This window comes from Pteronotus mesoamericanus, unplaced genomic scaffold (genome assembly GCF_021234165.1).
Source record: "Pteronotus mesoamericanus isolate MK-2021 breed Mesoamerican mustached bat unplaced genomic scaffold, CSHL_Meso_final scaffold_232, whole genome shotgun sequence".
Taxonomy (NCBI): Eukaryota; Metazoa; Chordata; class Mammalia; order Chiroptera; family Mormoopidae; genus Pteronotus; species Pteronotus mesoamericanus.
In genome coordinates this window covers 2,060,493-2,083,911 of record NW_026555311.1, presented here as the reverse complement: position 1 = coordinate 2,083,911, position 23,419 = coordinate 2,060,493, and the positions used below count along the sequence as shown (strand labels likewise).

General features: G+C 47.8%; 1 protein-coding gene across 1 annotated transcript in view; it reads right to left on the bottom strand.

Annotated features, from left to right (window-relative positions):
* Window positions 1-23,419, bottom strand: part of ADARB2 (adenosine deaminase RNA specific B2 (inactive)) — a 427,885-nt gene that overhangs the window by 13,654 nt on the left and 390,812 nt on the right. The window contains exon 7 of the mRNA XM_054591585.1: window positions 15,888-16,056. Coding sequence (XP_054447560.1) covers window positions 15,888-16,056 — 169 coding nt within the window. The remainder of the gene's footprint in view (window positions 1-15,887; window positions 16,057-23,419) is intronic.

Sequence of the window (23,419 nt, the reverse complement as noted above, 5' to 3'; positions counted from 1 at the left end):
TAGTCGGGAAATATCAGAAACGCAGTTTGTTCATTTCAGTTTAGGGAAAATGTTCTCTTTCCTTGCTGTGCCCTCGGCAGTCAGTGTGGCCTATAGTGTTGGAATTAAACGACATTAATGTGACCTTCTTTCACTCTGGAGTGGTTTTAGATGCCAGATCAGAGATGAAGGGTGAGCCCCTTTTCTCTGAAATAAATAAGCTCTGGTTGAGTGTTTTTGCTTCTTCAAGCAAAGGTGACAGTGGCATTTGAAGATCCCCCCCTAAATTTTCAGTGGTACAAGGTTACAAGTATCTGATACTTGAGTCACCATTCTGTGATTTCTACTCTAAATAACGTGTTTAAAATCTAACTGCCATCAGCAGTGAGCATTATGCAGCTAATTTCTTACATCATTGTTCTTTTCATTAATTAACATTTCTCCACGTTAGAGCGGTTATTGTGGTGCCTCCATGCTGCACGTTTCTTTTCATGATTAATAAGGAGTCATTACATTTTCTCTTTCCTGAAGCAGTCAATTAACACAGAACCCTTTCCATTAATTACCGAGTGTTCAAACCAGCACGCCCTACCTGGAGAGCAATCTGCTCTGAGAACTTGCGACACCAATTGCTTTAAAAAGTTCTCTTTAAATTTTATTCCAAAAACACAAGCAATTTAGCTGGCGACATTAATCTGCCTCGGAAGCATCGTGGTGAATGAGGAGCATCTTTCAATCTCATGCAAGAAAAGGCAGCCATCTGGCCGGCGAGGACGGCGTGCCTCCCGCTCCCCCTGCGCAAACGTGGGTCGTTAAAGTAATGTGTTCATCTACATAAAACTCAAATGGAATATAAAAGGTAATATTTATATACAAACAATTTAGTCCTACAATTTAAACAGTCATTGGTTTTATGAAACATTTACTTTATCAGACTTGCATAGCTTCACTTAAAATAACGGTGGTCATTTCTGTAAGTCCTGTCATTTCTCTCAGAAGGGAATGAAAGGGCTTGTCCTCCGCATAGTTGGAATTTTGCCAAGGAGTAAATGTCAGAAAGTTTCTGAGGAGCAGACATTGCTGAACGCAGCAGAAGAACTTACCATAGATTTTGGGGACCCTGTCATTTGGCAACACCGCTTCTACACGGACCTTTATTGTCACCTCCCCAGCACAGTCTGATGTGGCACCCTGGGCCCTGGCAGGTGAAGTCAATGAGATTCCTACAAGGAGTCTGCGGTGTCCGCGTTGTTCCAGAAGGAACGACACCCGTGTATCTGAGTGGTGATTACGGGATTTGGCTCCTTTCCTTAAATTGGAAACCCGAGTTTCTGGGCAGTATTAAGGACAGACTGAAAAGTGAGGAAAAATTCAACGGTGTCACCTTTTGGTATTTTGCATACTTTCTTTTTAGATTTGAAGAGGCCAGGAATGTATGCCAAAAACAACAAAGAAGAACATTTAACAGTAAGCCTATTTCACTCTAACAGTCCTTGGTATTTGTTTTTGAAGTGTATACTCTATTTTTGACCCCAATATAGGCTTTCTGGGATTTGTATGTATTGATGAGAGCAGATTTTCTTGTAGTGAAGGGCCTAGATGTGGTAGATTTGCAGTTATGATGCTAGGTTACAATTTATGGCGAAGGATTCTTGAGGTGCAGACCTCAGTGGGTGTCTTAATTTATCTTAGATAGCAAAGTTTTAACACTTTTTATGAATTAAAAGCAGAGACGTGGGTATTTCCCCATTGGTAAGAAAGCATTTTCTTGAAATAAGCTGCATCTTGAACAATAAAATTAGTATTCCTAGAAGAGACATCACTGTGCTTTAAGCCACTCACGTATTGGCTTTGAAAAAAACTTCTGGAACATATTTGAGTGGTTCTGATTCTATGGGATTGTCTAAAGACAAATAACTTCTATATCTGGTTTCCTGCTAATAACCTTTACAACAGAGAGAAAATCAACGTTCTTCTTGCCTGCCTGTAGAAGTTTAAAGTTATTCAGCAAACACGATCAATAAAACCAAACGTCTTTCCGAATATAAACTGGAGAATTTTCAGCATTCAGGATTGAATGGAAAAATATCTCTCCTTTTGTTCAAACAGATGATATTACTGTAGTGTTGACAGAGAAAAAAAAATCTCATGTCTAGTTTTCAATATAGATAATCCCTAAATAAATATATTTTTGTCTGTTTGTCAATCACCGAAATATCAAAGATAAGTGTGAGAGAGATCTTGGGGAAAAGCTGCCTTTCTTTTTTCTTTTCTCTTATTTTTAATCTTTACCTGAAGACCGTTCACTGACCCTAGAGGGAGAGGAAGGGAGAGAGGGGGGAAATGTTGATGCAAGATAGAAACATTGGTTGGCTGTCCCCTACAGGCACCCTGACTGGGGATCAAACCCACAAACCTTCAGTGCACGGCATGGTGCTCCAAGCAACTGAGCCACCCAGTAGGGGCAAGGCTGCCTTTATTTAATCAAGAGAAGCAATCTCTTTGCTCAGCTCAACCCTTAGTTCCAAGGGTTAGTGGAAATAATCACAGGGAGGGGCCCCTCTTCAGACAGTCACTACCCATCTGTGCCTGGGATATAGACAGAAAACAGTGGTTACCGGTACACGTTTTGAGTGGTTGCCGCTCCTGCCTATTGTTTTTGCCACTTGACATGGCCCAGAAAGGAACTATAACTCTCCAAAGTTACAGTGAAGTCTGTGGTGCATCGCTCAAGTACCATAAAAAATATACACTTAACTTGGCATAAAGTTCAAGTTCAGACACATAGTTCAACAGAGGAGAAGGAAAACCTCAGAAATAAACTCTAATAAACATAAGGATCCCGTGTCCAGCAAGAACTCAGGCATTGCCCACAAAGTGGTTTCCAACTTTGGTGCAGATTGGGCTCCTCGGAGGACCTTTGGGGATCTCCTGGTGCTGAGTCTCCCCAAGACTTGGGGTTGGTCTGGAGGACAGCACGGGCCAGTGTTCTCAGTGTCCCCAGGCGACTCTAATGAGAGCCAGGGGTGAGATATACAGCAAAGCACCCAGCACAGACTTCAGAGTAAAAAAATTAGGTGGACCCAGGCCCCGACAGCAGCCAGCTGAGCTATCCTGGACCACCTCCTGCTCCTCTAAGTCTACGGCAGTTCCTCCAACTCTAGGGTAGGCTGGTGGGTGGTCCTGATGGTCTCCACGCTGGTCATATGGTCATAACAGCAGTATATGTATACTGCTGTTTACTATGATTAATAAGTATGTTAATCAACAGTCTGCATCAAAAGACATCTCTCATTGAGAAGACTGTGGTCCAGGGGTTGACACTCTCCCCCTCACATCCTCTGCCCCCCATTCTCGCAATTTCTCCCCTCACTTCTTTGACCAAGACAGGTAATAATGCCAAGTCAGAGGCATTTCTGCACAAATGTCCCATCTGTTTCTACTCTCTTGATATCTTCCCCTGGACCTTTCTAAGTAAAAGAGAATCAGTAACCCTTTCACTCTTTAATAACATTGCTTCTTTAGGAATTCATCCCATGCATACTCTCAATATAAGGCAAGTGTGTATACACACACACACACACACACACACATGCACACATAAGTATATATGTATGTAGAGGTGGAGTTATGAGAGGATTGCTTGCAAACTGCAAAGCAAACAAAACAAAAAACTGGAAATAATAAAATTGCCTCTCAGCAGGGAATGGTTACATAAATTATGGTACATTCACAAAAAGGATACTGATACGAGTGCCCACAGTCTCCCCGCCCCTGTGTTCCCAGGTGCCCCTGCTCTGCGCTCCCGGCCTCCTGGCTGCGCCTTCTCTCAGCTGGACTGGTTTTCTGTCCTAACTGCCTTCCTGCAGTGTCTCTCTCCTCGCCCCTTCGTGGGCCATGAGCCGGCCAAGTTAGGGTGCTGCCCTCGCCATAGACACCACGTGTGTATCGCCCAGCCCTCACTCACGCTGTCGCCTGCAGTATCATCTCCTCTTGGGTCCTAGCGGCTGTGCTGAGCAGGATCCCCGGGAGCTCATGAAGGGGACCCCGGCTGCCGGCCAACACCCTCCTGCCAGATGCGAGCGTGCACCATCTTGAAAGGGAGCCCTCCAGTCCCAGGGAGCAGCCATGGGTGCTAAGATACTCTGCACACCATGAAGGTGTGCAGCAAAACTAATGACCTCTTTCAGGCCACTAAGCTTTGGGGTGGTTTGCCACACACAGTAGATGACTGGTGAGGAGACTGTTACATCTTCTGAGCTGATCTATGGCTCCAAGGACCTCCTCGGGAAGTTCATATATATCATGGCAGCAAAAACCACCTGAACAATACAGTCTCTGGGTGGAAGTTGGTATTGACAACGAAGTTGGGGAAACACGGGTTATTCTGCAGGCAGCCTGTTGGGGTCAGTGTCATATTGTGCCACATCAGGTTATTTTTGGCCAAAAGAGATTACTTCCAGTTCACACACTGTCTCATTTCTCTTCTCTAAATCCTACCTGAAAAATGTCTCCTCTCGGAACATGACCTCTGGCTAAGTCTATACCCCACACATTGGTAAAATGTGAATACCCTTGGAGGACCGACAACACAACTTGTGTCTAGATTGTTTCTCAGCTGTGTTTGTCCTTCCTAGGTCCTGTCAGTTCCACCTCATCCCAGCCTCCCAAGGGGGGTGAAGCCCTCTGGGGGGGTGGCAATGGTGGGCACCGTGCAGGGTGTAGAAAGCCTTGCCCGTTGCGCAGTGTGTGGTCTGGGGAGGGGCCCCTGGGGACCTACACCACCTGCTCTGGCTGCTTCAGGGCCCTGGGCCCTTGGTCCGCCCTCAGAGGTGCTGCGTTGGCCTCTTGATTCCTGGAGGACACACTGTACTTACCCAAAAGGATGCCTTTTTATTTCTTTTGTGAAGATAGAAGCCATGAAAGGAAGCCACATAGGTTCATGTTCATGGCTATTTCTCCTCCTTCCCTGTGACCTCAGCACTGGGGTCCCCACCGTGTCCTGGTGACACCGAGGTGTTGCTGAACTGTCTGTGCATTCTCTTCCATTGTCTTTCAGGCCACTCTTGTTCCTGTTAATGTTTGTGTTGCCTCTTACTTGACTAACTAGATCTCTAGCTTCCATTCTGCAGACGTGGAGCCTTTGCCGGGTCCCGGTAGGAGGTGGGTGGTAGGCAGTGGGCTGTTGTCTCAGATTTGGCTCTGCTTCATGGTAGTATGACAGGGTAACAGGTAGCAGACACAGAGCATTTTAATTGTTGCTACTACTTTTATATTTGATTGACGTTATTGGATTTATCACTCACTGCTTTCATCACTAGAGATAGTATACAATTTAATTTAAAAGCTGTAAAATTACCACACAGTCTTTGGTTAAAAAAAAAAAAAAGAGTGAAAGGCTGATTGAATAAGCTGTGAAGATTTTGGACTGGGTGTTTGGGAAGAACAGTTGTTTTTTAAGGACCTGACTTCTGAGATTGGAAAGATGAACAACACTCTCATCTGATTTCAGGAGAGCTGGTAGCACTTTAGAGATAAGGTGGCTGCCAGTAAATCAAGTGCCAGGGTCTCCCCGGCGGGTTGGTGGCAAAGAGGAGGAGGGACTCACCTTGAGAGGACGGGAGCAGCGATCATTGCCATCAGGAGAAACTCACTCTTCACAGCCTGAAATCTAAGTTCAGAAGCCAGACAGTGCTGTAGTCCCCAGAGAGCAGCTGTAATTTTTACAGTTCATTATTATGGAGAAAGTTTTAATCTGCTCATTTAAAGACCCATTGCGATCAATAAATGCTCAGGTACATAAAATTAGAAACCATGTCTAAAGGAACATTAGTTCCAGAAGGTTTAGATTTTTATATGCCACTCAACTTTTGATTTCTAGAGACAAAAGCCAGGAACACCGCCCTGGTTTCCCCCATTCTTTAGGAGACCGGTGTTTGCCTGTTAGTGAGGTGTGGGCAGCCCCTTGCAGCCGGGGCAACGGCGTCTGCAGGATGCGGCACGGCAGTGCTGTTTGCTGTTGCCTGTGTCCTTGTCTCATGGAGGTGCAGGACTTGGTTGGTTGTACACCTTTGAGTTGAAAGACGGTGGGACCACCGTCACTCTGCTGTGCCACCCAATGCAATTCGTAGTTTCGAAGGTTGATTTTCACTGATATGGTGACACAACCCATTTTCTGTAGTTTTGTTCCATCTTCACCAGTGATGGTAATGGTGGCATTTTAGGAATAGATTTTACCATGACTTTTTCTTGTTCTGAGATTTTCCAAAGATTAAATGACTTGGGCTAAGTGAGTGATATCTCTCACTCGGGGCTACCACAGCGCACCACCACAAACAGGGTGACCTAAAACAACAAACGTTTATCCCCTGATAGTTCTGGAGACCATGGAGGTCAAGGTGTCAGCAGGGCTGTACTTCCTCCCGAGGCTCCGGGGAGAAACAACGCAGGCCTCTCTCTAATCTTCCAGTGACAGCGACGTCCTTCATGTTCTTCAGTTTGTAGACACACGGCTCCACTCACTGCCTCCATCTCCACATGACCCTCCGCTTCTCTTACAAGGTGCATGCAGTTGTGTTGAAATAACTGAATAACCTAGCATAAGCACCTCCTATCACCATTCTTAGTACCACCTTGTATATTAGGTCATAGTCACAGGCTCTGGGCCTGAGGATATGGGCATATCTTTCGGGGGACACCATTCAGCCCAGCACACCCACGGTGGTCCATCAGGTGATCTGCCCCATCTCCTGTTCATGAGAACCTACTGTCTACCCTCCACCATGGGCTCCATTCTCCACTGTGGGGAGTATGTCCCAAGTATGTATGTGGAGATTTGGGAAAAAGCTTTTGTACAAAGATACGGTCAAAATATTACTTAGAACATCCCAGATATCCAGCCACAGGAAACTGTCCTGAGGGCATATGAATACAATGTAATACACAGTGTTACAGATACAATATGAAACACAATGTTGTAGACACAATGTATTATATAGTGTTATAGACACATTAAATACAATGTCATATATAATATAGACATAAGACCTAGTGTTACATCCTAGACACAATGTGACACAATGTTACACACAAAGTATAGACATAATATGAGCCAATGTTATACACAATGTTATAGACACAATATGAGACATGATGTTACATGAATTAAGTTGCTCATTATTTTAAAAGAAGCCACCATTGTGGCATAAAATAATGGCTTGTGAGCAAACTGCTATAAGTAGCAAAATCCTGACAACAGGAAAAAATACTCATTTAGGAAAAAAGATTAATGCAAATATTGCAAAAACTGACTGCTGTTTTCTGTGACTATTGCGATATTGGTTAATTGGTTACTTCCTACTTTTCAGCTTTTTCTAATTTTTCTTTATTGTGCTTTACTTTCTAATGGGGGAACCTTCACATCTGTGATGCCACCCGCTTCAAACTGGTTTTCCAGCAGTGAGGAGCTGATCTCCTAATACTGTTCCCATTGTTCCCCTCTCATCTGGATTAGCTTCAGGGGCATGCAAGGCTGTCTGTGCCCAAGGGGCCTTTGTGGTCTTGTCTTGTTGTTAATGCAACACCAGGTCACCCATAAGGATCATTTCCCCCACCTGGAGCATTTGAACTGGCTTTTATCTTCAAAGTGGTATTTTGCTCCTGGGGTTTAACTAAAATTTTTGGACCAAAAATCTAGAAATAAGAAGTTATTTCACTATCAAAAGACTTTCATGTCCTGAGAATTTTCCTGGTAATTCCAATGACTCCATTTAAAAAAAAAAAGAAATCAGATTTTTTTCTCCTGCTATGTTCAGTATCAAAATTATTTTTAAAGGAAGAAAAACTTAGCTGGTATCCCACTGCAAGATTCTGGGGTGCTTTTCATATCAAAAGGGGAGAAAGAGCTCTGGTGGTGACTCGGGATGTTATGTTCACGTTTGATTTTCAGTGTTGGGCGTTTGGGCTCTGAGAGGCACTGCCAACCTCCCACTGCATAGTGATGTGCCAGGCATTGCTTCCAGAGGAGCTGAGCATGACATCACTTGGGCAGCCTGGGGACCTGCCTGCTGTCTGACCAAGGCTTTCAAGAAAATAGACATCATTAGCTGTTTCAACTAGTGGACACACCTGGCACATCACGTGTTTTCCTGAGCCTCAGGTCCTGCGTCTTTGAAATGAACTGAGCAAAAATGACATTAATTTCACAGCAGTGGCCTTTATCACCTTGGAGAGTCACTTTGAATACTGGACTTAGAGAAATTGAAAACACTGTGAAGATTTGAGTCTGCAGGTGCAGCCTCTGCCCACATGCAAGGTGTCCTGGGTCAGGCACCTGGTGAGCGCTCAGCCTGCGTGATTTCTTCTCACTGGCCGATGTGACCAGAAACTCTACCCTCTCATTCTGTGAGTGCTCGTAGTTCTGGAGATACAGGTATCTCTGCACAGGGGAGTCTCACGGTCCTTCTGCCAGGGGCAGGTCACCTGTCCCCCAGTTGGGGCACAGGGCCAGTCTCTCATGTTTATTTCCTCCTCTGCAGAGCAGGACATTTCATCCCTGTTTTCCATCAGCCTGCTCTGGTCAGCAGACGTGACGGACCGGTACAGTCCCGCCTTCCAGAGAAGGCGCTCTGACCTGCACATTCAGTGGTGGGAAGCCTCTTAGGTTCACAAGACGCTTGTCGGGTTACAGGGCCGGGCCCCTTCCATCGCTTCCAGGCTGGTCTCTGTACGCTGTGCCTCCCGTCCCTGAAATGTCCCTTTTGTCTCAGGAAGATTATGTGAGTGTCGTGCCCGTGGGCATCTTCCCAGGCCCTGTAGTGCATTCCAGAATCTGGGGGAGGGCACAGGGTTGAACAGGACTCAGGCTGTCTCTCTTGGAGTGTCCTCTATTAGGGGGATGAGGCGTAAGCCAGGCAAACAGCTACAGAAGGTGAGATTCTTATCAGGGGGAAAGAGTCCTTCCAGGCCAATGATGAGTAATCAGGGATGTCCTCGGTGCAGAGGCAGGTGGGACCTTGAGAGGCTGAGCAGGATAGGGTCCTGCCCTTATGAAGGGAGGGCCTCCGCGTGTCGCTGAACCCCGGTCCCTGATCCCTGAGATGGGCGCAGGCCACGGCAGCATTTCAAGTAGATCATGGAAAACGGGTCTAGTGACAGCTCAAGGTTTTCCTGAATGGGCAGGAAAGTTGCCTACGGACAGAGGGGGTGTGCGAGAATGTCCCATGTGCTCATGTGGGCTGACCCTCTTATTTATGATGGAGAGAAATTAGTTCATTAAATGATTCCCGGAGAACCTTAAATAAAGGTCTTGTGAAAAAGCACTGTGAACTGATGCTCCGGGGATTGGCCTTCTTTTCAATAGTGTTCTCACCTTGATAAAGGGTGAGCTCCTCCAGTTCAGCCCGTCACCCTTTTCCGTCACCCCTACTTTCCTGAAGACTCGTGACTGTTGCTGTGGGTTATAGAGAGTGTCTGAAAGTCAGTGCAGAGAGGACCAACAGAAGGGTAATTGGAAACATTAGAGGATATGTAAGGAACTGGGAAAAATTATCCTAGTGCTGGAACTCTAGGAAGTTTCTTCGCAATGCTTTATGGCTCATTTAAACCACTGTAAAAATTTCAGGGTTTCTATAACATGTTTTACTGTAAACCTGTCTTATTACTGACATTATAAAATGATATCAATTGTTATTCATGGAATTCTGTACTCAGAAGAATGCCTGTTGTGGTCTAATTTATATTATTACTTAGGAATTATTGATCCAACCACTGAGACCTGTGCATTACTTTTGATCTGTAGGTGGGAAATAACAGAGCTGTGTTGGCTGTTAGGTCTTTTGATACAACCAGCTCCAGTTCATTTTTCACTGATATCAAAGTGGGTTGGAAAAGAGAATTATAGCCCTGGCTGGTGTGGCTCAGTGGATTGAGCTCTAGCCTGCGAACTGAAAGGTTGCTGGTTCGATTCCCGGTCAGGGCACATGCCTGGGTTGCAGGCCAGGTCCCCAGCTGGGGGCACACGAGAGGCAACTGATCATGCATCTCTTGCACACTGATGTTTCTCTTCCTATTTTCCTCCCTCCCTTCTCCTCTCTCTAAAGGAAATACATAAAATCTTTAAGAAAAGAGAATAACAAATCTACACAGTGGATGCACCTTCTCTACCTTGATTAAAGATACGGTTTTATTTATGTACTTCATTTTAATACCTCAATGTCACGTGGGATAAGTGATGAAAGCAGTTAGCCTAACATTTCTGTTTCCTGGCTGCTGAAAAACTGCATGTGTTAAGGGAGAAATTTTTAAATCACCAAATATATATGGCTGTGGGTTTCAGGCAACAGTGTGGTAAGATCCTTGGATGTTCCCTGGGAAAGAAAATTGGTAGTTTTAGTTGGTTATAGACACACCGCTAATATTTATGGGCAGCACATATATCTTCTTAGCTTTGGCAACTGAGAAGGGCAGACATTAGGGTGTGGGCAGATGACATTGCTTACACCTTTCCGAAGCCGCCTGCATGGGGCTCTGGGAGGGCTGCCGTTTCAGTTTCCAGGCGGGGCTCTGTCCTGCTGCATCGTTTGCATCTCACTTTGTAGCCATTCTAACAAGGAGGTTTCATTCATCCAGTGTTTCCTGAGTGCTGGCCATTTCTACAATGTTTGTATCATGTGAGGGGTGCAGAGAAGTGCAGTGTGTGATGCCTCAATCAGGCGGTTATGATTGAAAGTCAGAAACAGCCCCTGTCTTCCCTGGTGTTCACCTCCAGTGATCGGCACAAGTCTCGATTCCACATACTCACTAATAACAGTCAAGTTGTGTTCTCGGCGGCTAGTGTCATGCCAGCAGCAGGGACAGCTGTGAGCAGTCAGCCCCTGCCAGCACTGGGCTCTGTCTCCACCGCTTGACAGAGTGTCGCTGACACAGCTGCGGGGGGTTAAATGCCACCATGGCCACATGTCAGGACAGTTTTTCATCCACTCATTCCCGAGTCCACTGCCCACTGTTCCTAGAGTCCTCAGTCAGCGCTCGCTCTGCCTGTGTGTGCAAGATGCTGATGGGACGCAGGACATGGTGCTCACTGGCAGGGAGACGTTCTCAGGGGGAGGGAGCCAGACTCAGGTGGGAGGGTCAGTTCCTCCCTGCCAGGCCTCTCATTTTGGGGAGAAGGCACTGGGGCCCACCCCGGCGGGGTTTGGGAGGAACGACCTGTCCTAGGGAACTGGGAGGAGGACAGTGACCCCTTATTGAGCTCAGTGGATGTGACTTTGCCCAGTGGTGCAGACTGAGGCCAGGCGCCTGTGGAGCGGCGGGGCGAGCACGGCGGTACTCTCAGGAGGCCTGCGTGAGAAAAGAAGTCCACTGCTGCCGTTCTAGGGGCGTGCCGGGCCTCGGGGTTTACGTCTTACGGTGGGAAGGATGAACTAATGTGATGACACCATGGTCAGTTTCAGGCAGAGGATGCAGGGACGATAGGGAGGCACATGGTAGAGGAGGCCCCAGAGAAGAGCGAGGCACGGATGGAGCCAGAGGACAAGGAATGGGATGACAGATGGATGTCTGTCCATCTGGTGAGGGAAAGCTGGAGGCAGGTTTTCACCCCTGGCATCTGTGTCCCCACAGAGGTATGACATGGGCCATTTACTCCTCTGGATGCCACATTCCTGAGAGGTCAGGGCTATTTTCTCTCCAGTACGTGAGTTAACGGGGTCTCACCTAGTCTAGTCCCACTGTCCTCCTGTCGCCTACCCTCACACACACTGAGATCTGTGAATTTACTGTCTCCTGAGAGAGGAGAGACAGCAGAGCCAGCCTCAAACATGTTATTTTCAGACCCTGTGCACACAAGTTTAAGACTTCTCATGACGCTGATGTTCAGTGGTAGGCTGGTAACAGTTGGCTCTCAAAGAAAGTAAAAAAGAAAGAAAGAAAGAAAGAAAGGAAGAAAGAAAGAAAGAAAGAAGAAAGGAAGAAAGAGCACTGATTTGAAGGTTTCACCAGTTTCCATGGTGTAAATACCATCCCCGTGGGGGATTTCAAGTGACCAGCATGATGTCACTGAGTGCGGACTGGGGCCGAGATAAGCAGTAGCACACATCTCGCCCTGCAGATAGAGGGGGTGTTAATAACTCCAAGAGCGAAAATATTAGTACAGTGTCATAAAAGAATTAGGAAAGTGGTGAAGCTTTAGTATTTGCAGACTTTGTTTTAATATAACACAGTTAGTAATAAGTTTATATAGTTTAATTTTTAATAATGGCCATATTAACAATTACTCTTCCAAATTGCTGTAAAATAACCGGCTCTGGTGGGCCGAGCTGATCCTAGCAAGCATCCTGGTTATAGGTTTTACAGCCAAGCGTGTGCCCTCTCACCATTTTATAAACTCTGGAAGAAGGAACTAACTGTGACTTCCACATCTGCGTGTCATTTGACCTCTGCTTCTTGAGCTGGACTATTTCATTTCATTTGCATTTGTGTACAAAGGGTCTTTTATTTGGAATATTAGCTAAACCCTAGGTTTAATTTTTGCTTCTGCACAGGACAGAGAACAGATGAAGACACAGTATCAGATGGTCTCCTTGTGAAGGCTGTGCACAAATAATGCACATCGCAGATGCTTATGGTCTGAATCATTAGCATAACATATGCTCCTACTCAAAAGTGGCAACGGTGGCCTGGTCTAAAATAGCTGGTGCCTCAGCGCTAATGTCCTTACCTCGTGTCGGGTCTGATTCTGGTGTATGCACAGATACCACCACGCCAAAGGTGAGGAGGCTGCCAGCTGCCCTGGCCTGGCATGGGCAGGGCTGCTTTGCTGCTGGTGGCATTTTTCTTCTTCATCCTCCTCTTCATTACTGTCCCTCCTCATCACTAAGTGTTATTGAGGCGCCGCAGCTGTACCTCACCGTGACACAAACAATCCCCTTGGACGCAGGAGCACGCAGTGTCAAGTGTAAGGAATTCCCATAGGGTCAGCAGGTGGGGATGGAGCCTGGGGAGGGAAAGGTCTGGGTGGGGTCTGGGGGTGGTGGGAGGCCATCAGTGTAGGGGTGAAGTGTGAGAGGAGGCAGAGGGGGTGGTCTGTCCAAGGAAGAAGTGGGGTGGGAGAGGCACAGAGACAGAGAGAGACAAAGACAGAGAGAGGCAAAGAGACAGAGACAGAGAGAGACAGAGATAGAATAGAGGGGCAGAGAGACTGAGACAGAGACAGAAATAGAGACAGAGAGATTAACGAGGACAGAGATAGAGGGACAGAGACAGAGAGATATAGAGATATATAGAGAAAGAGAGATAGAGAATAAAGAGACAGGAACACAGAGAGAGCCAGATGGAGACAGAGATAGAGGGGCAGAGACAGATTGACAGAGAGGAAGATACAGAGACAGAGAGAGACAGAGACAGAGGGAGACAGACAGAGAGAGAGGGGCAGAGACAGACGCAGACACAGAGAAGGAGTGACAGAGAAAGAAGAAAGAAAAAGGGTGAGGGAGAAAACAAGAGACGAGAAAGCAGTCGGAAGGGGGTGGGCTCGGAGGGACTGAGTGAGGGGTGAGAGGGCACTTGGTGCCACCACCTCTTCCTGGGCTCCTCCCACCTCACTGTGCCCCTTCGTGGGGTCACCACCAGATTTGGGGGCCAGAACTAGGTGGGTGAGAGACTCCCGATTGAGCTCAAGTCCTCCTGGCCATCAATGGTGGATGAATCCCGGGGTCCGTTCAGGGCGAGCTGTTCCTGCAGCCGTCCCAGAGCCAGGAGGTTGCAATGTCTCCACACGTGCATTGTTCCTCAAAAGCATCCTAGAGTCTTTCTCCATCCAGGACTCTGTTTGAAAAGTCCTGGGGGGGATGCAAGGTGGACTTTGTTTTTCCAATAGATTTTATTGGAAAGAGCAGAACCTGACTTTCAGCAACTGTACCACCATCGGCAGACCTGTTGACAGCGAATGTCATGTGGGTTTTGTAGCCTCGTTTAATTTGCTGTTTATTGATGGTTAAAGTCCCAGAGACAATGAAATTTCAGTTTTGCAGCATTAATTCACTTCATTTTTCTAGGGAGTCAGAGGGTTCACTTAGAAACCGATGTGATCTTACGGCACCGAGAAAATTTTGGTTAAGGTGAAAATCGCTGCTTTTTCCTGCTTTGTGAACAGGTGAAAATACCATAAAGTAGGAATGGATCTTTTTCTGAAACACGAGCTGGTTGATGACAGTGGCTGTTCCCTCTGGTGCAGAATCAGTGCTTTGATTGATTGTCATTAGGTCCTCCTGTTGCCTTTGCTGGCCAGGGGCTATCAACCTGGGAAGCAAATGGCTGTATTTCTCCTGCAGCCGTGAGGTAATTCCCGCAAGAATTTGGATGCCTCTGTTTTCAGGGGCTGGGCTTTTATCTGCCCTGTGTAGTGCTGAGAGCAGGGAAGGGAGATTCTGAGAAGGTGAGACCCTCTGCAAAGCTGGCAGCACCTATGGCTCTTACCCACCTCCTGGAGCCTGCGAGGCCGCCTGGGGGGCTCCGGGCTGCCCTGGCCCCCGAGTCCATGGAGGAACCCTTTTCCCTTGCCTGTCATCTCTGGCTGTTCTGCACTCTGCTTTCCAGGGAAAGGCGGCCAGTGGATGAATACTTTGACTTGTACAGGTAGAGCGGTCATTCAACCCCTCAGCAAATGTTTGTGGAGCCCTGAGATGTGCCAGGCCTGTGCGAGGTGCTGTTTAACTGACAATAAAACAGACGGTCCCACCTCACGGGAGTCCATGTGCTGGGGCCATGCTTGGGCCAGTACCCTTGGCCTGGGTGCTGTGGGCACCCTGACACCCTCAGCCCTGCCCCAGCTCTCCCAAGGGTGAGGGGTCTGAGAGGCTGCCCTGGCATCCCTCCCTCCCCCTCCCTCTCCCTTCCTGTGAGACCAGTCTTTTCATCTCCTGAGTTTTGACCTCTGAACTTTCCACATGGAGCATCTTGGGAGCAACGTGGCTGGAACTGGGACCACATGTGATTAGAATACACTGTTTTTACTTGGCTGATAGATTATAGAAAAGTGAATTTATCCAAGTTCCTAAAAGAAGTTGTGAGTCACTCTTAACATAAGTTTTTCATGATCACTTCACTGTTATCACCACTGGGGGAGGCTCTGTCGGGGTGTCAGACTCTCCCCAGGTGACCCTTCCCTCCTCCCAGGCTGCCAGGGCCTGTTTTCCACACAAAGTCACAGAAGGGCTCCCTGTGGGGAAGGCCCATCTGGGAGCTTGGAATGGGAGGGTGGGGAGTGGCTCTGCTCCTGGAAGTTCCTGCCCACCGCGACTGAAGAGTGGCTCCTGAGGACAAGGCGCCTTTCAGGGCCAACTGATGCCCTTTCTGCCAGTCCCTCTGCCCCTGCTGGCAGGCCTGAGATTTCCCATAGAACCTCCAGGTGGCTTTTGAGGACACCTTCTCCAAGGAGACCATCTCGTGAGGTGGAGGGTCGCCCCAGCTGAGAGTACAGGTGTACACTTTTTTTGAATGTTTGTCAGTTCCAGGGAAGTTCAGAACCTGAGAGGGCGTTCTCCACACAGTGGGGTACAGGGTATTCTGGGAGGACAATGTGTGCGTGAGCAAGGTGTGACCAAGTGACTGGGGGCAGGTAGTCCCAGGGGGTGCTGAGCACAGGTGGGCTGAGTGGACGGCATAACCTGCCTCCTCATCATCCCTTGAGCCTGGCAGTGCCTAGCCTGCCAGATGGGGACCTACACCAGCACCGTGTATGTTTGCGTGGGTTTGCAGCGGCAGCTTGGACTTGCCAGGCAGGTACCAGCTCAGGACACCTTCGCCATGAACACAGGAAACTCAGAGTGTGGTCTCTGAGGGAGGGACGGGCCCTCACCTGGGGCGCTCCCTGTGCCTGCTGTCGCTTGGGCTGCCAGAGGGGCTGTTACCTGGCGATCTTGTCCGTGCAGGACATGGTGATGAGCTGCTCACCCAGCAGGATGCCGTCCCAGGTCTGCAATGAGCTGGGGCCCCGGACAGGCACAGTCCCCTCCCCGGACTCAATCTTCGTACGCAGGTGCCCGCGGAACTTCCTGACGATGTGTTTGCTGCTGGTCACTAGGAGATGAGAGGTGGTGTGAGAGGTGGCTGGGACCCTGTTTGACTAGAGACAGGTGGGCGCCCAGATTGGAGGGGGTGGAGCAGGAGTCACCCAGAAACTTCTCAAGGGACCCCAGTGCCACTGCCAGTGGATTAGGACAGGGAAGCATAAGTGAGCCCCGGGGCTGGGAGTGATTTCTTCTTTCCAACAGTGACATGGTGAAGAGATGGCTCCAGAGCACCCCTTCTAGGCCAGCTCGGCTGCCTGCTGGTGAAGAGCCTGACAGCAAGTGTCTGGGGCTGTGTGGCCATTTGGTCACAGCCACTTAGCTCTGCCCCAAAGCACAGAGCGGCATAGCCCAGGCCAGCACAGCCTCAGGCCAGCACATTCCCGCACACTATTAACACTGAGGTTTGAGTTCCACATCATTTTCGCGTGTCGTGAAGTATTATTCTTGCCACCCTTAGAGCCATCTAAAAATGTAAATCCATGCTTAGTTCATGGGCCACACAGAAAAGGTGGCAGTGGGTGGGATTTGGCCTGAGGGCTGTGGTTGGCCCACCCCAGTCTGGATTTTAATCTTGGCTCTGTCGTTTCCTAGCTGCATAACATTGGGAAAATTGCTTAAAATTATGGTTATTTCATACTAAAATTGGGGTAATAATAGTGTTTACCTTCTAGGCTGTGGGGGTAAGATGAGCTGAGACCCGTGAGTGTCAGCACAGTGCCAGTTACTACTGACGGGCTGTGTGAGGCAGGCTCTCTGCTGTGCTCAGGAAGGGCGTGACGTAGCCTGCGGATGGGGCCCTGATGCACGCGTTCTGCGTTCTTTCTCTTGTCCTTTTCCAGAGCCCTCTACACACACACATACACACACACGCACATGCACACACTGCACCCCACCCCACCAGTTATTTGGGGAACTAGCATGAACAAGGGCAGGATTATATTTATCTTTCTTTCTTTCAAAATGTTCTGTACATTAAATTATACTGTAATATAGAAATAGTTCACTGCCTTACATATAAATTACATGTAAAATAATACAGTGATTTCAACCTTTACTTACATATGATGACATGGATGGATACTGGATGCTTTCTTTAAAAAGCTTCAATTTTTGTTTTAGAAGTTGTGGAAATGGGATTTCTCTCTCATTTATTCTTACTAAAAGCATCAAATAATACATAACATGCGGGTTTGTGTGGGCACTTATTTCCGATTTTAAAGTAACTTCCAGTATTTTTTCTCATTGTTTCTAAGAACCGAAGTTCTTTTATTACGTATCCATAGTATCCAAAGGCCATCTCTTGGGAAAAAAAGATTGTCATACTCCTCAGAGAAAGAAAACTTTCGAGGTTTTTAGATTGCTTTTTGATCCTGTTACCAACAGATGAGATCTAATTTGGACTGGTCTGTGAGTCATCCGCACAGGGAGAGCCACGGCGAGAGGCTGAGCCTGGGCGGGCGCAGCCAAAGAACTCCCGGCCCTCCCCCTGGTAGAGCACACATCTGGGCTGTTTTAAATGGCACTGTGAATCATAACAGTGACGACGATGGTGATTGTGACAATGTTGATGATAATAATGATGGTGATGTGGTAATGGTGACGATGATGGCCGTGACAGCGAAGACGATGATGGCGATGATGATGTGCTAATGACGATGGTGGCGATGATAGTCATGGCGATGATGATGGGGATGGCGATGGTGGTGATGGTGACAATGCTGCTGCTGCTGCTGCTGCTGCTGATGGTGACAATAGTAAAGGTGATGGTGATGGTGGTAAAGTGATGACAATGATGGTGGTGACGATGGTGATGGTGATGGTGTGATAGTGATCATGACAAAGAGGATGATAGAGATGATTATAGATTAAACACAAAATTGTTCATATTACTCAAAAGCACCTGAAGCACTCTTTGGTTTGACCTAACTTTTTATACTGTCCAGGAGGGGCCTTTATCACAACAACCTCCTAGGGTTGGCAGAATTGGGAGAGTGGAGGGCCAGCATACCTAATAGTTTCCACAGTTTGCCACGTACAAGCGCCCTGACTCGTCTATGTGAGGGATATTTTCTCAGGGAATATGGTGCTTGGTGTACCTCTGTTCCTGGTGATTATAGTATCCCTGTCACTCTCTCAATGCTTCCGCTGTGGTGTCATTTTTCCAGACCTTGAAAGTTACCTGTGATATTGTAAGACTTTTCTCAAATCTTACTCGTTGCTTCTGCACAACTAACTTCCCATGAAGTAGACCCTCTATTGGTAATGGCATGACAGCAGGGAGGCCTGGCTTGAATGAACAACTGGTACCTAGGAGCTAACCCAAAGTTTTCAGGTAGATTAATTTTTCCTGAAGAGTCAGGTGTAGGAGAGGCTCCCGAGAAGCATTTATTTTTGGAGGTGTTAAATCTCAGGCTGCCTTCTCTAGCAGCTCCCTGATGAGTGTGATCAGTTCCGGGGGTCCTGAGTGTCAACGGTCTTGTAGAGCCTGTTTCCTCTGGCTCTTTCCTGATTAATTGGAGAGGCAGGAGGGAGTTGAAGATGCCACTCCAAGCTGAACAAAATGCCAAGTGAATCAGAAACTGCAGAGAATGGAACCTGAATACCTTGTAGTGGGTTTATGGTGTGCCTCACAGCAGAGGTGTGAAATGTGAAAATCCCGCCTGCTGTGTACACCCCCAAATGAGTATATACTAATCTAATTCTAATTGTCCAAATGACCAGACTCTTCATTGGGGTATTGACTAATTTAAACCCTTACCTTTGGAGACTGACATCACGATACGGTGAGGATAGTAATACATTTTAGGAAATTGTTAGGAGAATATTTTATTTTTAGGAGAAAATCAATAGGAGGTAGAGATAAATGACAATTGAAGTCCACCTAGGAGCCAAGATCTAGCTAAAAAGTGACACATGGTTGCTGCAAGGCAATAGAGGAGAAGAAAGAGGACCAGAAATGAGAAAACAGGTATAGGAAAGGGAATGTTTTCAAACACCTAGTAAATTTCTAATTTCCAAGTCATCTTCAAAAGGCATATCCCAGAAAGCATATCTGTGAAGCAATCTACTATTTATTTTAATAACATATACAGCATTTGTCATGTTTGTGTCCCTTCTATTACTTGATGAAGACAGTGATGGTGATGATGGTGAATTATGAAGGCACTTAAATTCATTGATCCTATGATGCACAAACACGTGTTGCATGCTTCTACAACTCAGTAGGCAAATCTGAAGTTAGGGACCTCAGGAAGTGCATTTTAGGTTCCCTGACTTCCTATGAGATTTTGGGCTTATCTCTTGAACTTCCCTAATGTATAATATATGGAATAGAACATACTAGGCATTTAGCATATTCTTGTAAGATATGACAGAACTGTGTTCTTCCTCACGGCACCTTATGGGAGCTAGGTTGGAGAATTTCACTAAACTGTTAAATTTTTTGGAAATGGCAGTAAGAACTAGGCTATTTAAGAATATTGGTGAGTTAGAGGGAGGACAATAGTTATCCTACAATAGCTCAGCCACAGGAAGGGCCCTAGAACTTTTCATTACTCTGGTCAGTTCAGGTTCTTATCAGAACTGCCCTGGGCCCAGCCCAGGTCTTCCAGATCCACTTAGGAAACGGGCATCATCCCGGCAGGGTCTGACCTCTGTATGCACAGCCTGTGGCTGTAGCTGCTCCATTCCTACCAGTAGAAGCCTTGCCTGTCCGCCACACCTGCCTGGCCCTTGCAGAGACCCCAGCAGGTCCTTCTGTGCACACAGACCTTCCCACTACACCAGCAGGGGATACACACCCAATTGGGGCAGGAGACAGGTTAGGGGTTTTGAATCTAGTGGCTAAAAACATGGCTGGTCCACTTCCTCACAATCACTGGGGAATTCTGAAAGTACAGATCAGACCCCACCACACCAAATGTACCAGAATCTTGGGGAAAGCACAAGAGTCAGGAACCTGCATTTTTAGAAACTTCCCAGGTGGTCCTGACATAAGCCAGGTATGGGGACAACCCATAGCTGCTCCCAGGCCTCATGCCTCCCAGACATTTCAGACCAGTAAGTACTGATTTCATTTTAAAAGACTCCAGGGAGGGAGAATTTATGATCTGTCTACATGAATGATTTTTGAGAAAAAAAAAAGGGGAGTTCAGAGTCATAGGCATCCAACGGAAGTGGGCCAGGTCACACTAGGGCTCCATGCTCCTCATGGACGTAGAGCACTGACCTGGCCCCAAGAGCTGATGGAGCTGGTAGCACTGGGGGGACAACTGAAGCCACATTGGCCCCCATGGAAGGCACCTTCCTTCGGCAGCCGGCAGGAGTAAGGAGTTTACGCTCAGAGATCAGTCAGACCTGGTTCTCACTCAGCCAGACATCTGGGATGCGATACTCGCTCTGACAGTTGTTCAGACCTATTGGCAGAATTTCTCTCCTGCGCTTGCTCTGCGTCCCCTCACTCTTTAAAGGAAGGAGAACAATGTGGACAAGTCTGTTCAGAGCGTCTCAGACTCAGTCAATCACCGGCATGTCTGCACACTTGGTGCGTCAGATGCCTGTTCAATGTCTATGCATGTACATGTGCACGTGTGTGTGTGTGTTTGTGTGGAGGTGGAGGAAGGAGGGGAGGAGAGTCTGGGCACAGCTGCAGGTGTTGGGCTGGCATGCGGCCATGCAGAGATGTACAACAAACAGCTCCTTGCAGACAAAATGAGGACGTGAGGATCACATGAGTTCAAGTAACAGGGACCACACAGGGCAAAGTGCTGGCAAGAGGAGAGAAGGTGGCTCCTGGAGTGCCCAGGACTTGGGAGTCTCTGGTGCTAGAGCTTCTCCTGGGTTGTGACAAGCTAGTAGGAACCGATGATGACCTCAAGCAAGGGGATGGAACACATCTGCTTTGCATCTGTGGACATAGTGATTGTCCCGTGACCTTCAGGTCATGAGCTTTGGACTCCATGCAGGAGCATGGTTACCTGCTGGTTACCTGTATCCCCTCCCCTGGCCATCCAACCCTCTTGAAAGAGTAGCACAGAGAAACACTTGAGTGAGCCACATACAGAGCTCCCACCCTGATGTCAGCAGTTTCTGTCCAAAGTCAAAATTGTCCCTGAGCATTGTGCCTTCCTTGGGAGTGGGAGGAGATTGGAATCTCCCTGGGAGGCCCTTCCAAGCAGGAATTTGTGTTTCCTGCCCTCACTGAACTGGTGAGGGAGGGTGGTGTAGGGCTCTTGGCAGATGGTCTGTAGGACAAGCGGGCCAGGTGCTCTGTCCTCAGTGTCCCTGGTAGGATGCTCTGGGAGAAACGCCAGCCTCAATAACTCTGGAGCAGCACCTCATTTTTGCCTGGCATATCTGCAGCCAAAATGTGAAGAAAATACTTTATTCTCTTTCCCCTAGCAGCACCTGCCACTTCTTAAAAGCACCATGAAATAAAAAGACATCTGTGCCTGGAAGCGAACCCCAGGGTGCACCTGAGACATATCTGTTTTGTTTTTCTAAACCCCCGGCTTTACAAGTCGGAGTCAAGGGCTGGAGAGGTGCCCGATGAGCCGGAACCGTCCCTCTACAGAGACTGGTGGGGCTCAGGCGTGACTGGGGCTCCTGCAGGGAAGAAGCTGAATGAATTAGCACTGGCTAGTTCACCTGCACACATCTGCAGGACTTCCCCCGGAACCTGAGGGCCCCTCGGCTGGGCCTTCATGATGCCAAAACTTTTTGAGTGCAAATGGAAAGGCAATTCCAGGAGCTAAATGGACTACATATCACTGTTGTGTGTGTGTGTGTGCGCGTGTGCGCGCGCGTGTGTGTAGGATGGGATCATGTATACCCAGTCTGATGAACCTCTCAAGAAAAATGAACTACTTCATATTGTCTTTCTTCTCTTTCTCGTTCTGAGGAGGTGTGATAGCAAAGAATGCCCTTCATGACCCCACCCGGCTGCGGCTGGTGGGGCGCTTCCCTCTACGGCAAGGCGGTGGCCACCGCTCCGCCCAGACCTGCCCAGCTCCTTGCCTCTGGGGCAGTGCCTTGAAAGGTCCCTGGTACTCAGTGGATTCCATTCTTTTGATTTTCAATTAGACTTGGTTCTTCCATTTACTTTCCATGGGGTGTGTATGGACCAAATCTTCGTTGTCCCGTAAATTCTCGTGTTGAAGCCCTATCCCCAGTGAGATGGTATTAAGAGGTGGGGTCTTGGGGAAGTAATTTGGTTCAGATGAGGTCATGAAGGTAGGGCTCTCCAGGGGAATTAGTGTCTGCTAACGGGACTGAGTCTGCTGGGTCATGACCTTGGATTTGCAGTCTCCAGTCTGTGAGATGAATGTCTGCTGTGTATAAGCCCCCCCGGCTGTGGTGTTCTGCTCTGGCCGCCTGAGCCGACGGAGATAGTAGTGAAAACGTCACTTGGAATCCCATTATGGAGGACTGTGTTCAGGCCTCTCCAAAGGGGAAAGCTTGGAGGAAAGTTGGCAAAGAGTGGCATGCACTTTTCTGGACCAGAAACATCTCTGAGTGCTAGAGAAATTGGTTAAATGCATGTAGGATAGAAATATAAAATAACATAACAACCATGTACACTAAGTGTCATTTCCCTGCACGTTCTTTATCTTTGAGGGAGACGCTCCTCACAAGCCTGGGATGTAGCAGGCACTCAGCACATGCTCATCTTTCCTCCCTGTGGTTAGGACAACACAAATGTGGCCTTTGGTGGGGGGAGTCAGAGGGCAAAAACAAACTTTTAGTAACTGCACTGTTTGAGTGTGTTTCTGCCGTGGCTTCCTCTGAGCACAAAACTGAGCCTTGGGTGCCTCTGCCATTCGTTAGGACCAGACCTCTCATCACACACATGCATTCAGCGGCATGGGCTACATCAACAAGGTTGCCCTATGCAGTTTCTGGGAGGGAGTGCATACAAGAGTGTGTGTGTGGTGTGTATGCACAAGTATGTGTAGTAGAGCTATACATAGTATCAGTAATAGACTTTCTTAGCCGCACATTTTTTATTTCATGTGGAGACACTGACCATCAGACCTACACAGAGAAGACCCCACTGAGTCCTCCTCTCTGGGACACACTGCGCCCCCTCTCGGTGATGGTGGAGGTGAAAGGTACTGTGCGCACCTGCTCTGATAAGCTCTTAGAGGGCAGGTCTCACAAGGGGATTCAACATGGAACTATGTGGGTGACGCCAGCTACCCTGAGGAGGTGTCTTTGCCTGGCATCAAGCTTCATTTAAAAACTGAGCTTTATTCTCCCAAAGATGCAAACAAGGCAAACAAAGCAGCTTGAAGGTGTGGCCACTCCATGCAATTCTGGTCGCTGTCCTCCTTCATTCTGTCCTCCAGTCCAGGACAGGGGTTTTCTGACCT